We start from the raw sequence: 26,221 nt of genomic DNA, 5'->3' as shown, positions 1-26,221 counted from the left end.
GCTTCTTTTCATTCGGCATAATGCCTTCAGGGTCTGTCCCTGTTGTAGCATGTGTTGGGATTTCCTTCCCTTTTTTTTTTTAATATTTTATTTATTTATTTGAGAGAGAGAGTGAGAGAGAGAGAGCACATGAGAGGGGGGAGGGTCAGAGGGAGAAGCCGACTCCCCGCTGAGCAGGGAGCCCGATGAGGGACTCGATCCCGGGACTCCAGGATCATGACCTGAGCCGAAGGCAGCTGTCCAACCAACTGAGCCACCCAGGCGCCTGGGATTTCCTTCCTTTTTAAGGCTTAATAATATTTCATTATCTGTGTATACCACATTTTGTTTATCCTTTCATCTTTTGATGGACATTTAGGTTGTTTTCACCTTTTGGCTATTGTGAATAATGCTCCTGGAACACTGGTGTGCAAATACCTGTTCAAGTCTCTGCTTTCAGTACTTTTGGGTAAACATCCAGAAGTGGGATTACTGGATAATATGGTAATTCTATTTTCAACTTTTTGAGAAATTGCCCAGCTGGTTTCCGTAGCAGCTGCACCATTTTGCATCCTCACCAGCAACATACAAGGTTCTAATTTTTCCACAATTTCCAGCAGTTGCTATTTTGTTTTGTTTTGTTTTTATAATAGTCATACTCAGTGGATGTGAGATGGCATCTTATTGTGGTTTTGATTTGCATTTTCCTAATGATTAGTGATGTTGAATATCATTTTATGTGCTTATTGGCCATCTGTATATCTTCTTTGGAGAAATGTCTGTTCACGTCCTTTGCCCCCTTTTTAATGGCGCATCAGGAGCTTGTCTGTAAGGGAAGGGCATCCTCTGTGGACTCAGAGCGGAGAGTGAGTGGGTGTTTGGTTTGTTGTTGTTGGGTGAGGAGTTGTTTACTTAACAGTAAATATTTGTAAATATTTTCTCCTGTGATTTGCCTGCCCATCTTTCTTGAATATCACCTTGATTCTTCTTATGTACCCCATCCCATTTCACCTCTTGTTGGAGCTATATGAAACTAAATTGCTTAAAGAGGCTGTGTTAGTTTTGTATTCCTCTATGAGTTGCTCATAATTTCCTTTCGTGGAGGGGGAAAGAGGAGTGTGTGTTTGGGGCATGGCAGTGGATATGAGTAGGACCTGTCATCCTCAGGCTCCTTAACCAAGCTTCCACCAAACTGGTGCTCAGCAGCTAGGACACGCTCACCAAGGGTTATTGCTGCAGTCTAGATGGACGTGAGGCTTGTGTCCCTCGATGTTCCTCATTTAGGTGAAAAAGCACTGGGTTCACAATCTGTGCTGCTTCCCACAGGTTGTATAACCTCTGTAACCTCAAACCAATTAGCTTTCTTGAACCTGTTTCCGCTTGGTTGTAACGCTATTTGTCAGGGTCGTCACATATACTTACCTTAGCAGAGTACAGCTCCTACTGTTGGTGTTTAGAACAGGGAAAAGTAATGAAGAGATCTGTGCCGCCCGGTCACTGGGTTTGTGGTGAGGGTCAGTGTAAAGCCATAAGGAACGCTCTGGTCCTCGGTAGGGTAAGATGCTGTTCTTTCATGACCATTAGAGGCTGCCTGTTGCAGGCCCTTTTGGAGGACCTAAGTGGGAAAGACTCCCGAGGAGAAACAAAGCTTGATTGGGAATGGGCCATGTCCTACGTCAAATATAGCCTTCCTGCCGGTGTTTCAGAAGCATTTTCCACGCAGCCAGAAGGAAGGGGGGCGGGGCGCACCATCCCGTTAGTCAGGTAGGCTGGTTGAGGCCCTTGAATAAGTCTCCTAAGTATCACAAGTGCTCTGCCTAGCAAAGCCGTGCAGGGTCCTGGGCGGGGACCTCAGCTGAATACTTGGGTAGAGGTGGGGGCCTGGAAGAGGACACCCAGTCCCTGGTGTTGACTTGGTTGGAATTTTCCTGAGAATTCTTAATTCTCTTCAAGCTGGTCACAGGGCATATGGATGAGAGGGCCTAGGTCATTTAATAGGTAAACTAGGACTTTCTTCAGCCAAAGGCAGAGGAAGAGGGAGACAGAAACGCTCCTGGGAGCACCCATGCGCGCGGGTGTAGGGAGGCGCACTGCGCAGGCGCCTCGCGCAGGCGCCCCAGGCCTAGCAGTGGCAGAGGACAGAGCGAGCGTCCAGGCGAACAGTGTGCACTGCGCATGCGCCCCGGGGACTCCGGTGGGAGGCGGGGAATAAGGAGGCGCACTACGCAGGCGCCCCAGGATTGACGTGGCTGAGAGTGGGTGTAACAGCCCCTCCCTTCCGGGGCACCCCGCTTTGCAGACCCTGGGCCTGGGCCCGGCGCAGGCTGCCCTCTGGGATTTGGCTTGTGGGGTGACTGCCATTTTCATATTTGATGACTTTGACATTGCCTTCATTTTCTGCTCTAAAAAGTGGCCGCCTCCCTTTCCTTCCGGGGGCCCAGGCCTCTGAGGCCAGGGACAGACACTGCAGGACCTGCCTGCTGCTGTAGGGGCCTTCCTGACACCCTCCCCCTTTCCAGGGAGCACAGTTGCCTCGTGAGTTCCTGTGTGGACCACCAGGCGTGAGGATGGCCAGCGAGTATTAGTTGTGGGGGTACTTGAGCGGGCGGTGGGGGTTGAGTGCACATGCGCAGTTGGGGCCTCGTGGGTGGGGTCGTCAGGTGCGCCGGACCAGTGCTGTGCGGACGGCTCCAGACTGGGGGCCCTCATGTGGGTCTGCAGCTTCGCAGGAGTCTTGGTACCTTCCCGGGATGAGCAGTGCGTCGCCAGTATTAGGGACACATCTAAGTGGGCAACCCCCGCCTGTCATTCCCCTGGTGCCCCCTGTGTTTCAGGAGGGACGAACCTTTGGGCTTAAATGTCATTACACATTGATTTTCGGATGGGTCTAGTCCAGATGCCAGCCACTGAGTGGTGAAGTGGGGTTTGACTTTTCCCTGGTGTGACTCCAAGTTCAAAACGTAACATTTTGTCTGTTGGGAAAGGGGTGTGGAGCTTGGACAGGATCTGAGGGTGTCTGGTGGGCCTCCGAGCTCATGCAGGCGGCAGCCAGTGTCGGGGGGACAGGGGTGACGAGGCGGTTTGGTTCTACCCTTGTTTTCTCCCCGGCTTCTTCCACTGCCTGTCCTCTTAATAAGAATTTTGAAAAACTTGTTTTCTGCTTGAGAATTCTTCGTGTACCCATCTCCAGGTCTTTGAAAAGCTGTACCCCATGTAGCTTATCTGTTTCTGTCAAGTGGGAGGTTTAATGTCCTGGAAGGTGCTTTGGAATACATAAGGAGGTCAGAGGTTTATTTCTGTTTGAAAAATTAATATTCAGAACACTTAAATTCAAATCTCATTAGATTTTAAAATTTAATTCGTAGTTCTAGTACATTTTAACTGTCACTAATAAGGAGGTCTTGGATTAATATTGGTACCTGTTTGCAAGTTGAAACACTTCCAGATATTTTTGTGTACTTGCAGACGTCATTTATTCATTTTCCCTCCCAACTACAGTTGTCTAATTTAACCGTAAGATTCTAAACTTCTCCACAAGCTCATTTTCCCACCCTCACTCACCTTCTAGTCCTGAGTAAACATCTTTGGTCTTTTCAGTTTTTAATTTTTTGTGTGTATTCTCTATACTGTTAAGTAATGTGCTTGTGCTTCTGTTTCTTCTTTTGAAGATCTAATGTTAAAAGTCAGGTTTATTGATGTGTAATTTGCATTCAGTGACATTCACTGTTTCTAGGTAGATGGGCAGTTTGATGAGTTTTGGGCTACTTATTCATAGGGTAACCACCATCACAATCAAGATAAGGAATTTATTTTTATTTTTTAAAGATTTTATTTATTTTTCAACAGAGAGAGAGACACAGCGAGAGAGGGAACACAAGCAGGGGGAGTGGGAGAGGGAGAAGCAAGCTTCTGGCAGAGCAGGGAGCCCGATGCGGGGCTCGATCCCAGGACCCTGGGATCATGACCCGAGCTGAAGGCAGACGCTTAACGATTGAGGCACCCAGGCGCCCAAGATAAGGAATTTATCTATCACCTCAAAAAATCTATTTCCCCACCCTGTGCCTGTTTCTTGATTTATAAAGCTAAGCAACATCTATAGACTCCTGCTCTGAAAGAGGATTCCGTGATTTTCTAAAGAAGATTTGGCCCATTCCTATTTTCGTCTCTAGGGTGGATTGGGTTGGAGTATATATGTCCTTTAGTTCAAGCATTGGGTAGTGGTCAGGCTAGGGCAGAGGGGACGAAGACAGAGCTGGGTTTGAAGACCCCTACTCTTGGCGTGAAGCCTGCAGGAAGATGCGCAGGGGCAAACACACTGTGCTTTGTGCAGGTGCCCTCAGGAGACCTCTGTCCCCACGAAAAGGGCTTCATTGTGCAGGCGCTAGAGAATGCCACCTCAGAGGGTGTCCCAGGACCTCGCACTTGCGCAGACGCCCCGGGAGACCCGTGATGGGGCGCGGCTCCCTGGCTCTATCTGAAGAGTTGCCCTATTGTGCGGAGGGGACCCCAGGCTGGAGGGACAAACTCAATTATTGTGCATTTGCTATGTGCCACTACACTTACATACATTATCCCCTTTCATCTTTTTTCATTAATCTGTTTTTAAAATTTTGAAACAAACGTGCAGAAAAGGTACGCATACAATACAAAGAACTGATTTTGTTTCCTGAACCATTTGAAAATAAGTTGTCAACCTGAACCCCTGCATTCCCCGACACATTGCTGTCTAAACAGGTGCTTTGTCCACAACATGGCCATCAGTAACCTTCCTACTGACCTGCTCCTGCTTTCACTTGTCCCACTCAGGGTCCTTTGTAGCAAAAGGATCCCAGTCAGTAGTGTGCATTGCACCTACTTGCCACGTCTCTTCAATCTGGAAGGATTCTCGGTACTTCCTTGATTTGTATGGCTGACCTTTCTGAACATGGCAAGGGCAGTGAGTTTGCAGAATGCTTAGAACATCCCTGTCCGGTGTCACAGAAGAGGTGTTATGTTCTCATTGCATCTCATCTGACGCCGTGGCACGTTCACTCTTCACTTGGGGCGGGTCCGAAGTGGGGGGGCGGTGCCGCCCCTCCACCCTCCATCCTCACCGCACCCTTGCTGTTGGGCGATCCTGAGGCATCCTGGCCGGCTGCCGGGCGCCACCTAGTGGCCACTTCCATCTGGTCCCTGGGCTCCAGCCTGCCAGTGTCCCCGCAGTTGTATGTGAGGGTGGGGTGCATCTGGGCACGGCCCAGGTGGAGTCTGGCTGTCAAAGGCGCCTCTTCACAAAGTTTATGTCTGTATTTCTCTACCTGCCCCAAACCGTGAGTTCGCACCCATGCCTCCAATTCTAATTCAACACTGCAGGATTCATTCTGGTTCTTCCATGTTTCTAACCCCCTGTTCTGATAGTGAGAAAACTGGCTCCCATTATTTTCAGTGTGTTTACTGGATTGATCAGTGCTTTGTGATTAATCTCACCTCCCCACTGCTGCCTGCCCCTCCCCCCCCCATGCCTGCCGGCCCCCCTTGGGCTCCATCGCTGGGGTTGGCTGGGTGCTTTCCTCTTATACTGTAGGCCTCTTACTCTGCGTCCGGTGCCAGGCTCTCCTTTCTGGAGATGCTCATATCACCACGCTTGGCTCTGTCCTCCCGTGACAGGGTGCCCCTCTGTGGGAACGCCCTCCTGATGGTGCTAGGGATTAAGTCCTCCTGCTGGGCCACCCCCTCCTCACTAGCACCGCCCCTCTTCCTCTGCCTCCCGAATCTAGGACTAAATTCTTCAGGAAGGGAAGAGGGTGTGTGGTCCTGTTAACCTGAATGACGCCTGGGATTGCATTTCACTTTATAATCACAGTTTTACAGTTATAGTGAAAGATAAAGACATTTGTGCTGGGGCGATCCATAGGCATGTCTGCAAAGGGAAAAGTATAATTAGAACGGTGAGTCACATCAGAGGGAGCTTTTGTCTTTGTGGTGGTCATAGAGGGCAGCGGGACTTGGCTGTGCGGGTAACGGGCAGTGTGCCCAGCTGGAAGCAGCAGCAGCAGGATTGGGGGGGAGTTGCCCCCCCCGTGGGAGGGCACTGACCCCAGCTCTCCCCTCCCCCAGATGTCTAGGCTGCTGCAGAAGGATGCTGAGCAGGAGGCGCAGATGAGAGCAGAGATCCAGAACATGAAGCAGGAGCTCTCCACTGTCAACATGATGGATGAATTCGCCAGATACGCCAGGCTGGAGAGAAAGATCAACAAGATGACGGATAAGCTTAAAACTCACGGTACTGGTTTCAGCTGTAGTGTGGAAAGCTTCATGGGGGCGGACGAATAGAGAAGTCTTTTTATAAAGATTGGTAGAACATATGCTTTGATTCTTAGATGTTCTAAATGTTGAAAGGAACTTTTAAGTTTGTCCAGAAGAAACTCAGTAGTCATGACTACTTTCTCGTTATTTGCGGGTGAACCTTTGCTTCCTGAACACAGAGACAGCATCCTCTTAGCTTTTCTTCTTGTTTCTGTAGGTAGACGTTTTCAAATTAAATGCTTCTCTTTCTTTCTTTCTTTTTTTTTTTTAAGATTTTATTTGTTTATTTGTCAGAGAGCGAGTGAGCACAAGCAGGGGGAGCTGCAGAGGGAGAAGCAGGCTCCCTGCTGAGCAGGGATCCCGATGTGGGACTCGATCCCAGGCCCCTGAGATCATGACCTGAGCTGAAGGCAGAGGCTTAACCATCTGAGCCCCCCAGGCGCCCCTCAACACTTTTCAAGATAAGCCTAGAGAAAGTGTCACAGTGGATGCCCAAGGACTTTTGTGAACACTCTCAAACGCGCCCAAAGTGTCCTTATCCGAGAATAGACCGACAGGGTCAGGATCAGGTCTTGTTCATCGCGGTGGTCGCCACCGTCCCAAATAGTCTCCTGTGATGAAGACGTTTCCACCCATGTGCTGGGAACTGGCACAGTGAGACAGCCTTCTCCAGGCTAGGAAGACATATGGAGGCCCCCCCAGGCCCAGGACAAGCTAGGCTCCCACGTGTGGGTTAGCGTACTGTGTAGACAGGGAGACCTGGGAAGCAAACGGAGTCCTGTTGGTAAGTACACTATAAAAAGAATCTCTGGTGTAGACGGATAGTTTTAAGGGCGTTCAAAATTACAGCTTCAAATCTTACAGTCCGTGTGTGATTCTATTTTAATGAATGGCATCCTGTGTGGCTTTTAAGAAATTCTGTTTTGTATTTTCTAAATATACTGAGCAAATGTTACACAACACGATTAGAAGATATTTTATAAGCGGAGAATAACATTTCTGTGTATTTGAATATTTTCCTTTTTCTTCGGGACTGATACAATGATTTCATCCTGTTTTTCCTTTCAGTGAAAGCTCGGACAGCTCAGTTGGCCAAGATAAAATGGGTTATAAGTGTTGCCTTCTATATATTGCAAGTAAGTGTACTATTGTGTCACCTGGAGTCTTTAAAGTTGATAATGGACTGCCCTCCGGGGCTCTGCGGCCCCCAGAATCCAGGTCTGAGAGTTCAGGCTTTTCCACTTTCTGCGGCTGCGCTCTCCGGCTGGTACAGGACCAAATGCTGTGCGTTTATTTTATTTTATTTTATTTTTTAAAGATTTTATTTATTTATTCGTGAGAGAGAGAGAGAGAGAGGCAGAGGGAGAAGCAGACTCCCTGCTGATCAGGGAGCCCGATGCGGGACTCGATCCCAGAACCCTGGGATCATGACCTGAGCCGAAGGCAGACGCTTAACCATCTGAGCCACCCAGGCGCCCCGAATGCTGTGCGTTTATGAGTTAGACTGAAAGAAAGCCTCTCTCTCTCTCTGGTTTTAAATTGAAGTACAGTTAACGTACAGTGCCCTGTTAGTTTCAGGTGTGCGACATAATGAATCAGCAGTTCTCTACATTGCTCAGTGCTCGCCATGATAAGTGTAATCACCGTCCCTCACTGGGCACCGTGACTACGATATTACTGACTACATTCCCTCTGCTGTACTTTCCATCTCCATGACTTATTTATTTTGGAACTGGAAGTTTGTACCTCTTAATCTCCTTTATCTACTATCCCTCTACTCCTCTTCCCTCTGGCAACCATCAGTTTGTTCTCTGTATTTATGGTCTGCTTTTTGTTTATTCATTTGGTTTTTTAGATTCCACATATGAGTGAAATGATACGGTATTTGTCTTCCTCTCTCTGACTTATTTCACATAGCACTATACCTTCCAGATCCATCCATGTTACAAACAGCAGGATCTCATCCCTTTTAGTGGCTGAGTAGTATTCCACTGTGTGTGTGTGTATGTGTGTAAATGTATATAAATCCACCACCTCACCTTTATCCATCCGTCGATGGACACTTGGGCTGCTTCCATATCCTGGCTACTGTAAATAATGCTGCAGTAAACATAGGGGTGCATGTAGCTTTTCGAATGAGTGTTTTTGTTTTCTTTGGGCAAACACTCAGTAGGAGAATGACTGGGTCCTATGGTATTTCTGTTTTTAACTTTGTGAGGAACGTTCGTACTATTTCCACAGGGGCTGCACCAGCTTGCATTCCCACCAGCAGTGCACGAGGGTTCCAAGAAAGTCTCTTGGGTTGTGAAACATGGGGGTTTTTTTAGCACACGAATGCTGGGGTAGCTTCTCTGGGGCTCTTTCATATTGCCTTTATTCCAGTGCAGTCTGGGGAGCCTGTGGGGAAGTGAGAGAAGCTTATTTAGACGTTGTATTTTCTAAGGTGGTCGGTTTGGGTCATTGCTTGTTGCGTGGCATGCAGACGTGGAAAGTGCTGCTCACTGTCCAGGTGGGGACCCCCCTGCTCCTTAGAGTCCAGCACTGTGGTTCCCAGCTGTCCTCTGTGGGGTACGAGAGCTCCCACGGAGCTGTTCCTGCTGCTGCTTTCCTCGTGGGCACGCTGTGTCCACACTAGTGGCTGCCACCAGTGGCTCTGGGTTTCCACGCTACGTGTGGTTCTCACTGCACTAAATGCCTCGAGCCGGCCCGCGAGCCCGGGCCGTCTGGGTGCATTGAAGTACGCTCTCCCTGAGGCCCTGTCCCTCTGACGCGGGTTGGTGTCCCAGGGGCGGGATCGAAGCCAGACTTCCTCTGTTAAGTCTGCTCATGTGAGTGGCTTATCCAAGGCCACAGGGTGGGGGAAGACAGCGGAGGGGAGGCTGCTTCGTTGCCACGATTTAGACTCACAGGGCCCCCTCCACACGCAGATGCCAGCACTGTGAGGGGGGGGCGGTGGAGAACAGACTAGTGTTTCAGGGATCGTAGAGGCATGAGATTGCTTTTGTCAATAATCAGGTGTACTTACCGTAGGCTGCCCACTTGAGGGAGATGCTCAGTGAGAAAAGAATACCTTTGTTATAGGAGACCTTGGTTAATTTCTCAGCTAATTTAATAGCGTATATCTATTATTCAGATTAAAACAGTAAAATAGCAATTCACTAAGAAGTCTACCCCACTTGGCAGCAAGTGTGTTCTAGGTGTCCTGGGAACTAGTCTCTATTTATTTATTTATTTTGAAAGATTTTATTTATTTATTTGACAGGTACAGCGAGAGAGGGAACACAAGCAGAGGGAGAGGGAGAAGCAGGCTTCCCGCTGAGCAGGGAGCCTGACGTGGGGCTCGATCCAGGACCCTGGGATCATGACCCGAGCCGAAGGCAGACGCTTAATGACTGAGCCACCCAGGCGCCCCGTGAACTAGTCTTTAATTAAACAGACACTCTGTTTCGGGGTGCCAGCAAATTAGTGGCTGTGGGGATGTGTCTGTGTCCTGCAAGGACTGGATTGGTGGGGCTTGAAGTCATCAGTTTGGAGAGTTTCCTTAGTGTGTTTGCCTGTCTCTCCTCCTCCTTGGGTTACTGGGTATGTGGCCGGCAGGTTGTTGCACTCACCAGCACTGTCTTTGCAGGCTGCCCTGATGGTGTCGCTCATCTGGAAGTATTACTCTGTCCCCGTGGCTGTGGTACCGAGCAAGTGGATCACTCCGCTAGACCGCCTGGTAGCATTTCCTACTAGAGTAGCAGGTAAGAGTTTTCTGGAAACCAGAGCAGAAGAATACGGATAGGCTTCTGTAGACGTGTGGGGTACAAGGTGAAGGAACCCAAGCTCATCCATTGACTAGTGAGCAGTACTTTGTGTCTTGGCCTCACACAAGGCTCACAGTGAAGAAACAGGTCTAGAGAAGTTACTTACCTTGTCCACTGTCACTGAAATGTTAGGTAGCAGAGCTGAAGTTCACCCTGGGTCTGCTTACAGAATGTCAGCCCATACCGTGTCTGATACCCTGTTCATTGAAACCCCGATCTCTAGTTCCTAGGTTCTGTGACCTCTCTTCATTTCTTTCGCTTGGCCTCTCTCCAGCATGTACTGCTCTTGGTCATTCTTTTATTTTTGAAAGGTAATAATATCCTTTGGGTGTTAAAAGTAGTACATACTGGGCGCCTGGGTGGCTCAGTCGGTTAAGTGTCTGCCTTCGGCTCAGGTCATGATCTCAGGGTCCTGGGATCAAGTCCCGCATCGGGCTCCTTGCTCAGGGGGGAGTCTGCTTCTCCCTCTCCTCCCTGCTCATGCGCTCGCTCTCTCTCTCTCTCTCTCAAATAAATAAATAAAATCTTTAAAAAAAAAAGTGGTACATATCATTGTAGAATGATTAGAGATATAAGAACAATTTAAAAACATCTCATAAGCTATAGATAATCTCTCTTAACTTTGTGGTATGTTTTTCCACTCTTTTTCTATTTATTTTATACAACTAAGATCATCTGGCACATACAGTTTTAGACCACTTTTTACTTTATATTGTAAACCCTTTCCCATGACATTAAACTTTTTAAGAAATTTTGAATAACTGCTCTTCGTTGGGATATATCATGATTTACTAATTCCCCTGATAAAAGATACGTATTTAGGTCCTAATTCCTTACTATCAGGAATAATGCTGCATGCCGCACACATCCCTGTCATTCAGCCTTTGGTTGCGATCTGTTGCTGGCGGTGAGTTACTGAGTGAAGGGGAGTGACTTTCAGAGATCCCAGTTTCACCACGCCCTCCACCCTGCCCCCTCCTCTCCCCACCCAACCTTGTGGGCACCGTGCCCATGGGCTCTCAGTGCTGCTGAGCAGGACAGCATGAGGACGCCCTTGCGGGCATCTAGCGGGCCATCGGCCACTCCTGCCGCCTGCCTTCCTGTTTCGTCATTACCAGCTGGGCAAGAAAGGCATGGGTAGGCACTGCTGTCTGGGTTCATAATGCTTTTTTGAGAAGGAGAAAGTCTTACCGGGCGGTTTTACGGTCTGTTAATGTCATCCATAGCAGTGCCCATGTCCAGTAGCTGTTGTGTGTGATTCCTGTTCAGTGAGGAGGGCAGCCCTGGGAATCAGTAGGAGGCCTGCTGAATTCGAATCCAGGAAACACACACCTGGGCTTTCTTAGCCGAGCACTGCAGCAGAAGGGTTGACTTCCTGTGAAGTAGGGTAGCAGAGGCAGGGAATGCGGGCGGGGCTGGTGGCGTGCTCTTACGGGGAGCTTCTTTATTTCCAGGTGGCGTTGGGATCACCTGCTGGATTTTAGTCTGTAACAAGGTGGTGGCGATCATGCTTCACCCTTTCAGCTGAAAGAAGACAGTTGCAACTAGGACATTTTAGGGAGTGGATTTCCACTGAGTAGGTCACAAATCTGATTTATACTTTTTTTTTTTTTAAGGAAACAAAAGCACACAGGTTAGTTTTTTTGTTGAATATGTTTGTTCTTGGATTTTATGTGAGATATGAGAGTCACGGTTTTGTACACTTGTCACCGAGCTGGAAGGCCAGGCTCCCCCACGTGTGACCTGGCCAGCAAGTCCCAGGTTTGTTACAAGGAGGGGCCTTGGCGGCACGTTACTGGGGGTGTGCGCCATTGGCGTACTTCAGAGGTCACATCGCCAACTGGAAAGTCAAAATTTTCTAACTTAAGTACTTTAAAAAGACTTAGCACTATTTTTGATCCAGATTAGAAAGCGTTTTAATTGTAATACCACTACCAGAGTTTGAAGTCTCCCGTAGTCCTACTAAAAGAGTAACACTAATTGACATTGCTTGTGTGGTTTTCATCCTCTGTTTAAAAGGTCATATGCGAGCCTGCGTATAGTATTATCTACTTGTTTGAAGTTGTTAACTTTTCATTACTGTGTTTTGTAAATGTATTCATGAGATCATAATGCATTGTTTCATGCTTGAATTGTGTTTTATATTTAAAGCATTTCAAATGAAGTGTGTTTTATAAGCATTTAATGTTTATGCTCTGTAGAATGGAACAAAGTTAAAAAACAAACTAGGAATTCTGATTAAATTAAAATGAGTGGATACATTTTTTAAAACACTTTTTTTTTACTGTTGTGTTGCTTTTTTTTGAATTCTAAATGAGAGATAACATATTAGTTTCAAGACTACAACGTAGTGATTTGATATTTGTATACACTGTGAAATGATCACCACAGTAAGTCTGGTTTCCTCATGTAAAACACACTTTCATAATTAAAATTTTTGCAAGGGCTTTTGTGACTGTTCTTCCTTACAGCCCGCTTACTTGCTGTGACCAATTTGTAACTGTGACAAGTGACGAAGGACTTTAACTGTTAACTTTGGTTGGCCACAGCCCCGTAAAGCTAAGTTCTATCACTGGTTTTCAAAAGGTCACATTTGTATTCTTGAGTTCCCTAGCGATCTAATATAATAAGCAGCTCGTTGTTAATTCCACGACTTGTACTAGAGAAAGAGTGCTGTGGTGCTTTAGTTCATCATCGTCAGCGGGGTTCCCGGCTCTTCATTCAGATGTCCCCAGCTCAGGTTGACTTTAAGAGAGGATGTGCAGCAGGGATCACGGGAGCACTTAGAGCAAAAGCATCAGAGGGCAGACCTGGGCCACCAAGGCTGGGGAGGGCTGCCCTGAGGAGGCAAAGGCAGTGGCATGGGGAAGCTGCGGGGTCCAGGCGCCCGCTGCCTGCATCAAGGGCCCGGTGTGCGGTGAACGCTCGGTGGCCACACACGGCCTGCCTGGGGACATCCTTGGGTCACTACTCTGTATCCAGTCCCCCTGACAAGAGCCTTCTCGATCTCCTAAATACCCGTTCTTTCAGTTCACACTCAAGATTTTGACAGAGCTCACAGCGGCCAGAGGAGAAGACGCGTGGTTAACAGCTGGGGATCTTGCCACATGCAGCAGCAGTTGGCAAGGCCGACGCAAGGGACATGTAAGTGTCCTTCAGGTTTTACATCACTGTAGGTTTTCAAAAATGGTATTTGTTCTTAAATAGATAATAAACATGGTACTGGATTCAAAAGCTACAGAAAGGGATACAGTGGGAGGTAGATCTGACCCTTGACCATCGTGTCACCCCATCTTCTATTACCGGTTTCTTATGATTCTTCCAGCGATATCCCATATGTAAATGAAAAATTGTGTGCATTTCTAAAATAAAAATTTTTTTTAAAAGTTTTTTTTTTTAAAGGTTTTGTTTATTTATTTGACAGAGACACAGAGAGAGAGGGAACACAGGCAGGGGGAGTCGGAGAGGGAGAAGCAGTCTCCCCGCTGAGCAGGGAGCCCGATGCAGGGCTCGATCCCGGGACCCTGGGATCATGACCTGAGCCGAAGGCAGACGCTTAACGACGGAGCCACCCAGGCGCCCAAAATTTTTTTAATTATAGAAGTAACACATAAGAAAAATAGTAACTGTTTGCTGGTTTTTTTTTTTTTTTTTTTAATTCCTACTTGGAAACAAGGAAGCAAAGTCTCCTGTATCCACAGAACTGGGATTGCTGGTGTTAACGTGTGTGCTTTAACTTTTCTATTTAGGTATGGACAGCGATAGGTTTTGGGTTTCTATGAAAAAATACTGGATATAGTTTATGGCTTTACATGAAGATAGACACCTGTTTGATTTAATACATCTAAAGTTCTCCTTATGCCAGTTTTGTTTGCTTTACGTGTATGGTAAATCAAGCGGGGAGATCTTTATACACAAACCCGCACAGACATTGTTGTATGGGGTTAATACGCTTCTGTTGCCGCCACAAGGAGGCGTAACGCTAGTCAGCTAGTTCCCTCTCCCTTGAGCCGGCCACGCTCTCTGGTGTCCCATGGTTTCTCTTACACAGACACAGCTCTCAGTGGGGGCTGTGTGTGTGTGTGTGCTGAGCCTCCCCTGCAATCTGTGTGTGTGTGTGTGTGTGTGTGTGTGTGCTGAGCCTCCCCTGCATATCTGTGTGTGTGTGCTGAGCCTCCCCTGCAATCTGTGTGTGTGTGTGTGTGTGTGTGTGTGCGCGCGCGCGCGCTGAGTCTCCCCTGCAATCTGTGTGTGTGCTGAGCCTCCCCTGCATATCTGTGTGTGTGCTGAGCCTCCCCTGCATATCTGTGTGTGTGTGCTGAGCCTCCCCTGCAATCTGTGTGTGTGTGTGTGTGTTTGCTGACCCTCCCCTGCAATCTGTGTGTGTTTGCTGAGCCTCCCCTGCAATCTGTGTGTGTGTGCTGAGCCTTCTCTGCAATCTGTGTGTGTGTGTGTGTGCTGAGCCTCCCCTGCAATCTGTGTGTGTGCTGAGCCTTCCTTGCAATCTGTGTGTGTGTGTGTGCTGAGTCTCCCCTGCATATCTGTGTGTGTGTGCTGAGCCTCCCCTGCAATCTGTGTGTGTGTGCTGAGCCTTCTCTGCAATCTGTGTGTGTGTGTGTGTGCTGAGCCTCCCCTGCAGTCTGTGTGTGTGCTGAGCCTTCCTTGCAATCTGTGTGTGTGTGTGTGCTGAGTCTCCCCTGCATATCTGTGTGTGTGTGCTGAGCCTCCCCTGCAATCTGTGTGTGTGTGCTGAGACTTCTCTGCAATCTGTGTGTGTGTGTGTGTGCTGAGCCTCCCCTGCAATCTGTGTGTGTGCTGAGCCTTCCTTGCAATCTGTGTGTGTGTGTGTGTGCTGAGTCTCCCCTGCATATCTGTGTGTGTGTGCTGAGCCTCCCCTGTAATCTGTGTGTGTGTGTGTGTGCTGAGCCTCCCCTGCAATCTGTGTGTGTGTGCTGAGCCCCCCTTGCAATGTGTGTGTGTGCTGAGCCTCCCCTGCAATCTGTGTGTGTGTGCTGAGCCTCCCCTGCAATCTGTGTGTGTGCTGAGCCTCCCCTGCAATCTGTGTGTGTGCTGAGCCCCCCTTGCAATGTGTGAAGCCCTCTCTTAATCATCTTAGATGATAGTGATTTCTTTTTTCTTCCTCTCCTCGTTGAACACCTTACATAGTATCAACGTGACTGATTTGTCAACCAGTTTTGTATTGACGTGGGCTGTCTGCTGTTGTGTGGTTTTGTTCCTAATGTTTTAGATGCTTTTGTGTGCGTGTGTGATAAAGGATTTTTAGTGATGCTACAAGTGCCTTTTGGGCCAGAGACTGTCCCTTAGGCTTTTTTATTCCCTTCCCAGCATGTCTTAAGTCAGTACCCAGGAATATTTAACTTAAAAAAGAAAATCACATAATGGCTTTCCACTAGGGCCATGTAAGTCTTTTCCAGGGAGTATCTTTTCTTCATAGTTGAGGCGTTACCGATGAACAGTTACTAGAATTTTCTAGGATGCTCTTCTCTTATAAGTCCTTCACAACAGAGTCCTTTGGTGGTGTTGGCAGATTCAAAGCTGTGTGTGTTGCTGGTTTGCACACTAGTGTGGATGCCATCCTCTTTTGGGGCTCTCTTCTTGTTTGTGTGGGTTAGCTTTTCTGCTTGCGTATTTGGCATGTAAAGAGTATGCATCCCTCTTTTTATTTTTTTAAATTTTACTTTATTCTGTTATGTTAGTCACCATACAATACATCATTCGTTTTTGATGTGCTGATCCACGATCCATTGTTTTCTGATCCACGATCCATTGTTTTCGTATAACACCCAGTGCTCCATGCAGTACGTGCCCTCCTTAATACCCATCACCGGGCTAACCCATCCCCCTCCCCCCTCCCCTCTAGAACCCTGTTTGTTTCTCAGAGTCCATAGTCTCTCATGGTTCGTCTCCCCCTCCGATTTCCCCCCTTCATTTTTCCCTTCCTTCTCCTAATGTCCTCCATGTTATTCCTTATGTTCCACAAATAAGTGAAACCATATGATACTTGACTTTCTCTGCTTGACTTAGTTCACTTGGCATCATCTCCTCCAGTCCCATCCATGTTGATGTAAAAGTTGGGTGTTCATCCTTTCTGATGGCTGAGTAATCTTCCATTGTGTATATGGACCACATCTTCTTTATCCATTCGTCTGTTGAAGGGCATCTCGGCTCTTTCCACAGTTTGGCTATTGTGGACATTGCTGCTATGAACATTGGGGTGCATATGGCCCTTCTTTTCACTACATCTGTGTCTTTGGGGTAAATACCCAGGAGTGCAATTGCTGGGTCATAGGGTAGCTCTATTTTTAATTTTTTGAGGAACCTCCACTCTGTTTTCCAAAGTGGCTGTACCAACTTGCATTCCCACCAACAGTGGAAGAGGGTTCCCCTTTCCCCACAACCTCTCCAACATTTGTTGTTTCTTTCCCTGTCCATTTTTGCCATTCTACCTGGTGTAAGGTGGTATCTCAGTGTAGTTTGAATTTCCCTGGTGGCTAATGATGATGAACATTTTTTCATGTGTCTGTTAGCCATTTCTATGTCTTCAGAGAAGTGTCTTTTCCTGTCTTATGCCCATTTTTTAACTTGATTATTTGTTTTTTGGGTGTTGAGTTTGAGAAGTTCTTTCTAGATCTTGGATACCAGCCCTTTATCTGTAGTGTCATTTGCAAGTATCTCCTCCCATTCTGTGGGTTGCCTCTTTGTTTTGTTGACTGTTTCCTGTGCTGTGTAGAAGCTTTTTATCTTGATGAAGTCCCAAAAGTTAATCTTTGCTTTTCTTTCACTAGCTTTTGGAGATGTATCTTGAAGGAAGTTGGAAGTTGCTGTGGGCGATGTCAAAGAGGTTATTGCCTATGTTCTCCTCTAGGATTTTGATGGATTCCTGTCTCACATTGAGGTCTTTCATCCATTTTCAGTTTATCTTTGTGTATGGTGTTAGAGAATGGTTGAGTTTCATTCTTCTGCATGTGGCTGTCCAATTTTCCCAGCACCATTTATTGAAGAGACTGTCTTTTTTTCCATTGTGTATTTTTTCCTGCTTTGTCAAAGATTATTTGGCCATAGAGTTGAGGGTCCATATCTGGGTTCTCTATTCTGTTCCATTGGTCTATATGTCTGTTTTTGTGCAAGTACCATGCTGTCTTGGTGATCACTGCTTTGTAATATAGCTTGAAATCCGGCACTGTGATGCCCCCATCTTTGTTTTTCTTTTTCAACATTTCCTTGGCGATTCAGCATCTTTTCTGATTCCATACAAATTTTAGGATTGTTTGTTCCAGCACTTTCAAAAATGTCATTGGAATTTTGATCGGGATGGCATTGAAGGTATAGATTGCTCTGGGTAGCATAGACATTTTAACAGTGTTTATTCTTCCGATCCATGAGCATGGAATGTTTTTCCATCTTCTTGTGTCTTCTTCAATTTCTTTCATGAGTGTTCTGCAGTTCCTAGAGTATAGATCCTTTACCTCTTTGGTTAGGTTAATCCGAGGTATCTTACGGTTTTTGGTGCTATTGTAAATGGAATTGTTTCTCTAATTTCTCTTTCTACAGCTGTGTTGTTAGTGTATAAGAAAGCAACTGATTTCTGTGCATTGATTTTGTATCCTGCCACATTACTGAACTGCTGTATGAGATCTAGTAATTTGGGAGTGGAGTCTTTTGGGTTTTCCACATGAAGTATGTCATCTGCGAAAAGAGAGAGTTTGACTTCTTCTTTGCCAATTTTAATACCTTTTATTTCTTTTTGTTGTCTGATTGCTGTTGCTAGGATATGTTGAACAATAGTGGCGAGAGTGGGCATCCTTGATGTGTTCCTCATCTTAAGGGAAAGACTCAGCTTTTCCCCATTGAGGATGATACTTGCTTTGGGTTTTTCATAGATGGATTTTATGAACTTGAGGAATGTTCCCTCTATCTCTATACTCTGAAGAGTTTTAATCAGGAAAGGATGTTGTGTTTTGTCAAATACTTTTTCTGCATCAATTGAGAGGACCGTATGGTTCTTCTCTCTCCTCTTATTAATGTGTTCTATCACATTGATTGGTTTGTGAATGTTGAACCACCGTTGCATCCCGGGGATAAATCCCACTTGGTCGTGGTGCATGATCCTTTTAATGTATTGCTGGATCCTATTAGCTAGGATTTTGTTGAGGATTTTGGAATCCATATTCATCAGGGATATCGGTCTGAAATTCTCCTTTTTGATGGGGTCTTTGCCTGGTCTGGGGATTAAGGTAGTGCTTGCCTCATAGAATGAGTCTGGAAGCTTTCCTTCTGTTTCTATTTTTTGAAACAGCTTCAGGAGAATAAGTATTATTTCTTCTTTGAATGTTTGGTAGAATTCCCCAGGGAATCCATTAGGCCCTGGACTCTTGTTTTTTGGGAGGTTTTTGATCACTGCTTCAATCTCGATACTGGTTATTGTCCTATTCAGGTTGTCAATTTCTTCCTGTTTCAGTCTTGGCAGTTTATAGGTTTCCAGGAAGGCCTCCATTTCATCCAGATTGCTCCGTTTATTGGCATATAGTGGTTGATAATAATTTCTAATAATTGTTTCTATTTCCTTGGTGTTAGTCGTGATCTCTCCCCTTTCATTCATTATTTTATTAATTTGGGTCCTTTCTCTTCTCTTTTGCATAAGTCTGGCCAGTGGTTTATCAATCTTATTAATTCTGTCAAAGAACCAGCTTCTAGTTTCGTTGCTCTGATCTACTGTGTTGCTGGTTTCTAATTCATTGATCTCTGCTCTACTCTTAATTATTTCTCTTCTAATGCATGGGCTTAGGCATCATTTGTTGCTTTTTCTCTAGTTCTTTAAGGTGTAGAGTTAGTTGGTGAATTCAGGATTTTTCTATTTTTTTCTTTTTTCAAACTTTTTTTTTTTTTAATATTCCATTTATTTATTTGACACAGAGAGAGATAGTGAGAGCAGGAACACAAGCAGGGGGAGTGGGAGAGGGAGAAGCAGGCTTCCCGCCGAGCAGGACCCTGGGATCATGACCTGAGCCAAAGACAGATGCTTAATGACTGAGCCACCGAGGTGCCCCTTTTTCTATTTTTTTGAGTGAGACTTGGATGGCTATGTATTTCCCCCTTAGGACCACCTTTGCAGTATCCCATAGGTTTTGGACCGATGTGTTTTCATTCTCATCTATTTCCATGAATTGTTTAAGTTCTTCTTTGATTTCCTGGTTGACCCAAACATTCTTGAGCAGAGTGGTCTTTAGCTTCCAAGTGTTTGAATTTCTGCCAAATTTTTTTGTGATTGAGTTCCAGTTTTAAAGCATTATGGTCTGAGAATATGCAGGGAATCTCAGTCTTTTGGTATCGGTTGAGACCTGATCTGTGACCCGGTATGTGGTCTATTCTGGAGAAAGTTCCATGTGCGCTTGAGAAGAATGAGTACTCTGTTGTTTTAGGGTGGGATGTTCTGTAAATATCTATGAGGTCCATCTGGTCCAGTGTATCATTCAGAGCTCTTGATTCCTTGTTGATTTTCTGCTTAGATGATATGTCCATTGCTGAGAGTGGAGTATTGAGGTCTCCTAGAATTAACGTATTGTTATCAGTATGACTCTATTTTGGTTAACAGTTGACCTATGTAGATGGCTGCTCCCATGTTGGGGGCGTAGATATTTACAATTGTTAGATCTTCTTGTTGGATATAGACCCTTTAAGAATGATAGAGTGTCCTTCTGTGTCTCTAACTACAGACTTTAAAATCTAATTTGTCTGATATAAGAATTGCTACCCCAGCTTTCTTTTGAGGTCCGCTGGCATGGAAGATGGATCTCCATCCCTTCACTTTCAGTCTGGATTTATCTTTAGGTTCAAAATGAGTCTCTTGTAGACAGCATATGGATGGGTCCTGTCTTTCTATCCAGTCTGCAACCCTGTGCCTTTTTATGGGAGCATTTAGGCCATTCACGTTGAGAGTGATTATTGAAGGATATGGATTAATTGTCGTCATGCTGCCTCTGAAGACCTTGTTTTTATAGATTGTCCCTGTAAATTTCTGTTGTATATCATTCTTGGGGTATTTCTCCTTTTATAGAACCCCCCTTCATATTTCTTGCAGGGCTGGCTTAGTGGTCGCATACTCTTTCAGCTGCTGCCGGTCCTGGAAGCTCTGCATCTCTCCATCCATTCTAAATGACAGCCTTGCTGGATAAAGTATTCTTGGCTGCGTGTTCTTCTCGTTTAGTACCCTGAATATGTCTTGCCAGGCCTTTCTGGCTTGCCAGGTCTCTGTGGATAGGTCTGACGTTATTCTGATGTTCCTCCCTCTGTACGTAAGGAATCTCTTCCCCCTAACTGCCCTTAAGATGGTTTCCTTGGTTCTAAGATTTGTGAGTTTTACTATTATATGCCAGGGCGTTGGCCTGTTTTCCTTGATCTTGGGAGGGGTCCTCTCTGCCCCTAGGACATGAATGTTTGTTTCCTTCCCCAGATTAGGGAAGTTCTCAGCTACGATTTGCTCAAATACATCTTCTAGTCCTCTCTTTCTCTCCACCCCCTCCGGGATCCCAATAATTCTGACATTGGAACGCTTCATGGTGTCACTTATTTCTCTGATTCTATTTTCATGGATTCTGAGTTGTTTTTCTCTGGCCTCCTCTTTTCCCTTTTTATCTATTAAATTGTCTTCCAGGTCGCTGATTCGTTCTTCTGCCTCAGTTACCCTAGGTGTTAGATTGTCTAGATTGGATTGGATCTCATTGATAGCATTTTTAAGTTCTGCCAATTCAGCTTTCATTTCTGCCCTTAGAGACTCTATGTTGCCATTAATTAATTTCTCCATTCTAGCCATTGTCTTCACAATTGCTAGCCTGAATTCCATCTCTGACATCTTGGTCATATCTGCATCCCTTTGTAAATCTGCAGCATAAGTCATGATCTCTGAGTCTTTTCTGTTTTGGGGGCTCTTCCTCCTAGTCATTCTGTTGATGGGTGGTTGAGGGAATGTATAGAGTCCAAATTATTGACCACAACCCTAGCAAGATGCACCTGTTTTCTAGGGACCTTAGGGTTGCTGGCCTCTTGTTTTCCCAGCCTGTCTTCTGGGGGCGGGGCCTGCCTTGCCTGTTACTCAGGCAACCCTGTGTGGGCAGAGTTGCCCTGCCCCCTGTGGTGGGGGCTTGGCTCAGTGGGAACCAGTTTTGGGGGCTTTTGTTCTCTGGCGGCTTTCCCTGGCGGCTTTCCCTGGCGGCTTTCCGCATCTCTTCCGCAAGTCAGAGAAGAGACTGTTTCTAACCCTCCGCCTCAGAGCAGAGAGACCGCAGTCTGTTCTTCAGTGAGCTCTCCAGGCCACACCGTCTCCGATTCTGTCTGTGCTGCTATAAACTGCAGCGGCCTGGGTTGTGCGCCCCTCCGCAGCGCCCCCAGTCCTGCCTCCAGGTCAGGGCACGTCTCTGCCCTTTGTGCTTCTAAAACCGCCAGCAGTTCCCACTTTGCACACGCCGCCCCACCGCTCTGGTTTCCATCCCGGGGGCTGCCCCAAGGTCCTTCCCTGCCACTACCGGTCTGCGAGTCTGTGTGCAGTCCCTAGCCCGGGAGGCCGTGGCTCACCGGCGGTGCAGGATCCCCACGGCCAGGCTCCCCCCCGCTGCTGTTTATCCTCCGATATCTGCCCGAGGAATCATGGCTCCCCGCTTCGTACCTTGGAACCAACCGCCTGCAATGTTGTTTGTAGAGATCGAGATCTATCTTCTTACATCTCAGGCTGATTTCGTGGGTGTTCAGGGTGGTCTGGTAGATACCCAGCTCAATTCCGGGGACCAGTTGGAATTGGGTCCCCTACTCCTCCGCCATCTTTTCCTCTTCTCCTCCATCCCTTTTTCAGCGCTCAATATTGACTCCTGCCTGAGAGTTCATTCTTAAGTTGAATGGGTATTGTGTAGCTTTTGCCAGTATTTTTGTTGTTGCTTGTGCTTTTGGTGTCATATCTAAGAATCCGTTGCCAAATCCAAGGTCACAGAGATTTATGTCTATGTTTTCTTCTAAGAGTTTTATAGTTTTAACTTTTACATTTAAGTCTTTTATCCACTTTGAATTAATTTTTGTATAGAGAGTGAGGTAAGGGTTCAACTTTAGTCTTTTGTACATGGCTATCTGGTTTTTTAAGCACCATTTGTTGAGACTGTTTATTCCCTGTTGAGTGGTCTTGGCAACCTTGTCAAGAATCAGTGGACTGTAGACACATGGGTTTATTTCTGGACTCTTAGTTCTATTCCATCCACCTCGTTTTCTGTCCGTACTTAAACCAATACCAAAATGTTTTGATTACAGTTGCTTTGTAGTAAAGTCTTGAAATTGGGAAGTGTGCATCCTCCAATTTTGTGTTTCTTCTTAAAGATTGTTTTGGCTGGGGGCGCCTGGGTGGCTCAGTCAGTTAAGCGGCTGCCTTCTGCTCAGGTCATGATCCTGGGGTCCTGGGATCGAGCCCCACGTCCAGCTCCCTGCTCAGTGGAGAGCCTGCTTCTCCCTCTCTCTCTGCCTGCCACTCTGCCTACTTGTGTTCTCTCTCTGTCTCTCTGTGAAATAAATAAATAAAATCTCTAAAAAAAAATTGTTTTGGCTGTTCTGTGTCCCCTGCAATTTCATATGAATTTTAGAATTAGCTTCTCAGTTCCTACAAAGAAGTTAGCTGGGATTCTGATAGGGATTGTGTTGAATTTGTCAGCTTGGGGAGTATTGGCCATCTTAACAGTATTAGGTCTTCCAGTCCATGAACATGGGCTGTCCTTCAAGCTATTTTGATCTTTAATTTCTTTCAACAACGCTCTGTGGTTTTCAGATGATATATTCTATTTCTTTTGTTAAATTTATTCATAAGTATTTTATTCTTTTTGATGCTGCTATAAATGAAATTGTTTAAATTTCATTTCAGATTGTTATATAGAAATTGATTTTTATACAACGATCTTGTATTCTGCAAACTCATTTATCAGTTCCAGTAATTTAGTGTATACCTTAGGATTTCCTATATACAAGATCATGTCATCTGTGAATATAGTTTTACTTCTTTTCCAATCAATACCTTTTATTTCGTTTTTGCCTACTTGCTCTGGCCAGAACCTCTAGTACAGTGTGGAATAGAAGTGTTGAGTGTGGACAGTATTGTCTTTTTCCTCATCTGGTTTTGTTATCAAGGTTATGCCGGTCTCATACAAATGAGTTGGAAAATGTTCCTTTTTCCATATTCTGGACCAGGTTTAAGGTCTGAGTTATTCTTTGAATATGTGATGAATTTGTTGGTAAAATCTTTCTGGGTTTTCTCTTATTTTCATTGAAAGATTATCTACTGATTTCAATTTCTTTAGTGATTATGAGGTTTTTCAGTTTTATATTTTTTTCTTGAATTATATTAGGAAAACTAGTGTAGGATTTATCCATTTCTTCTCAACTTTAAAATATATTAGGATAAAATTTTTGTAAATCCATTTGTGATGAAAAATACAAGTTTGAAGTTGTCTTCTGTATGTGTCCATTAGGTTAGAGTTACCAACTGTCATATTCAAATCCTTCTCTTTACTGGTGCTTTTTTATTTGCTGGGCTACCCATTACCAGGAGGTCCAGGCTGTGTTTCTGACCAACCAGCTATCAGTCAGGGATTCACATAATCTCCTCCTCAGGTTTGATTAATTTGCTAGAGCAGCTCACAGAACTCAGGAAAGCCATTTCCTTCTTGTTTGCCAGTTTATTATAAAAGGATATGATAAAGGATACTGATGACCAGCACATGGAGGGGATGCTTAGGGCAAGGTGTGTGGGAAGGGGTGTGGAGCTTCCACGCCATCTCCAGGCACGCCATTCTCCCTGCACCTCCATGTGTTCAACCCGGAAGCTCTCCCAATCCCGTGCTGCCGGGATTTTATGGAGGTTTCCTTGGGTAGGCATGGTGGGTCATCAACTCCATTTTCAGCCCCTCTCCCTTCTCAAGAGTATGAGGGTGGGGCTGAAAGTTCCAAACTTCTAATCCCAGCGTGGTCTTTCCAGTGACAGGAGCCCACCTGGAGTCGCCTCGTTAGAACAAAAGGCACGCCCATCACCCAGAAATTACCAGGGTTTCCGGAGCCCTGTGTCAGGAAGGGGTCAGAGACCAAATACCAGAACAAAAGGTGCTCTGAGTGCTCTTACCATGCAGGGAATTACCGGGGTTTCAGGAGCTCTGTGCTGGGAGCCTGGGCAGAGGCCAGTACATACTTTCTTTCTTTCTTTTTTTTAAAGATTTTATTTATTTATTTGACAGAGAGAGAGAGAGAGAACACAAGCATGGGGAGTGGCAGGCAGAGGGAGAGGGAGAAGCAGGCTGAGCGGGGAGCCCGATGCAGGGCTCGATCCCAGGACCCTGGGATCATGACCTGAGCCGTAGGCAGCTGCTTACCTGACTGAGCCACCCAGGCGTCCCCAGTACATACTTGCTATTATCTCATGATTGCCTTTTTTTTTCCCACATCCTTCTCCCCCTTAAATTTTGAAGTTACTCAATTTTTGTTTTAACATTAGGAAATTTGTCCATGCTTAACGTTCATGCTTTCCTCTCCTCTGCAGTAGCGTGAGAGTCAACACCAGAATGTCAGTCCTTCCCTCCCCACGCACGAGGTAGTCGTCATCATGCGCATGATGCCTCAGCTGTGTGACCGCACAAGAGATGGTGGTGTAAAGCCATGATGTTAGGACTACACATTCACCACTCTCTTGCTCGCACAGGAGACCTTTTATCTCAAACCAGTCCTTCTGCCTGAAGTCTGTCAGAACGGGAGTTAGGCGGCAGGCTCTACTTGGCGAGTGGGCTGCACTTGGTTCGTTGTATTGGAAGGAGGCCAGGCCCGTTTGCATATCGTCTCCCACTGTTTTCACATTCCAGTGGTGTTGCAAAGGTGTGACTGAGGGTAGGTGGCCTGTGGAGCCTAAGTTATTTACTATCTGGCCCTTTATAGAAAAGGTTTGCTGATCTCCACATTAGTGAGGCTCTGAAAACGTGTCCTGCGTCTTCCTTCTTCTGGACGGTGTTGGAGGGTGTGCGGTTCTAGGTCATGGCTGTCCTGTGGGCTCCCCACTGTTTTCTGCCTTCACTGTCGTGATGGATGAGTGCCATGGTTCCTTTCCCAGTGTGTTGCCTTTACTGTCTGGTTGATCTTAAGATTTTCTCTTTGTCTTTGGTGCTTTGCAGTTTCATCATGCCCTAGCCAGGTGTGAGTTTCGTTTCGTTTCGTTTCTATTTCTGTTTATTTTGCTTGATTTCTGAATCAGTGGATTGGTACCTTCTGTCAGTTCTGGAAATTTTTCACCCTTTATCTCTTTAGATATTTAACCCTGCTCCATTCTCTGTTCTTTCTTCTTCAGAAGATCAGATTACATATTCGTTCAGCCTTTTTAATCTGTGAATGCCTGTTAACCTCCCCTCATATTTCCTCTCTGTCTCTCTCTGCTTCTGGTGATGATGGTGATCGCTTCTTTAGATCCATCTTTTTGCTGGGTTCTGGTTTCTTAGATCCATCTTTTGCTGGGTTCTGGTTTCTTCTGCTCTTAAGCCCATTTATAGAGTTAATTTAAGTTCAATGATTATATGTACGTCTTTTAAGTTCTTTGTCACATATGCTGAGTTCTTGTTCTTTTTATTCATATTTTCAGAAACTTATTTCTTTAAACACGCTTATTCTCAGTGTATAATAATTCCAACATGTAGAGTCTTGCAGATCTGACCCTGATATCTGTTGTTTGTCTTAACACCTTGTTTTCTTGTCTTCATCATTTTCTGGACTGCATGTATGTGGGTGGGTTTTTGTTTTTGTTTTTAATTGTCTATGGGAATTTATTTTTTTTAATTTATTTGAAAGAGAGAGAATGAGAGAGAGAGAGCGCGCACATGAGAGGGGGGAGGGTCAGAGGGAGAAGCAGACGCCCCGCTGAGCAGGGAGCCCGAAGCGGGACTCGATCCCGGGACTCCAGGATCATGACCTGAGCCGAAGGCAGTCGCTTAACCAACTGAGCCACCCAGGCGCCCCTATCTATGGGAATTTCTTGAGGCCTGGGTCAAGGACAGGTTTTTCCAGAGACAATTTGCATTTCTGCTGCCCTGGGGGTACTACCAGCCTAGATTTCTCTTTCTCTCTCTCCTTTTTAA

The 26,221-nt window shown here is 45.9% G+C and overlaps 1 protein-coding gene across 11 annotated transcripts in view; it reads left to right on the top strand.

The window, feature by feature from the left end:
• Positions 1-26,221, top strand: part of GET1 (guided entry of tail-anchored proteins factor 1) — a 39,517-nt gene that overhangs the window by 11,290 nt on the left and 2,006 nt on the right. For 3 of the 11 annotated variants that reach the window (XM_088023836.1, XM_028095604.2, XM_028095605.2), the window contains 4 exons: positions 6,076-6,241; positions 7,333-7,400; positions 9,893-10,007; positions 13,101-13,460. In XM_088023836.1, the coding sequence (XP_087879962.1) occupies positions 6,076-6,241; positions 7,333-7,400; positions 9,893-10,007; positions 13,101-13,246 (495 nt within the window). In that variant the 3' untranslated portion in view covers positions 13,247-13,460. The other 8 variants (XM_028095600.2, XM_028095602.2, XM_028095601.2 and 5 more) reach the window with 8 other exon arrangements.

The sequence above is a fragment of the Eumetopias jubatus genome, unplaced genomic scaffold (genome assembly GCF_037043125.1).
Source record: "Eumetopias jubatus isolate StellerSeaLion01/CBP00866 unplaced genomic scaffold, mEumJub1_p1.0 scaffold_1, whole genome shotgun sequence".
NCBI lineage: Eukaryota > Metazoa > Chordata > Mammalia > Carnivora > Otariidae > Eumetopias > Eumetopias jubatus.
This window is presented reverse-complemented; position numbering and strand designations above follow the sequence as displayed.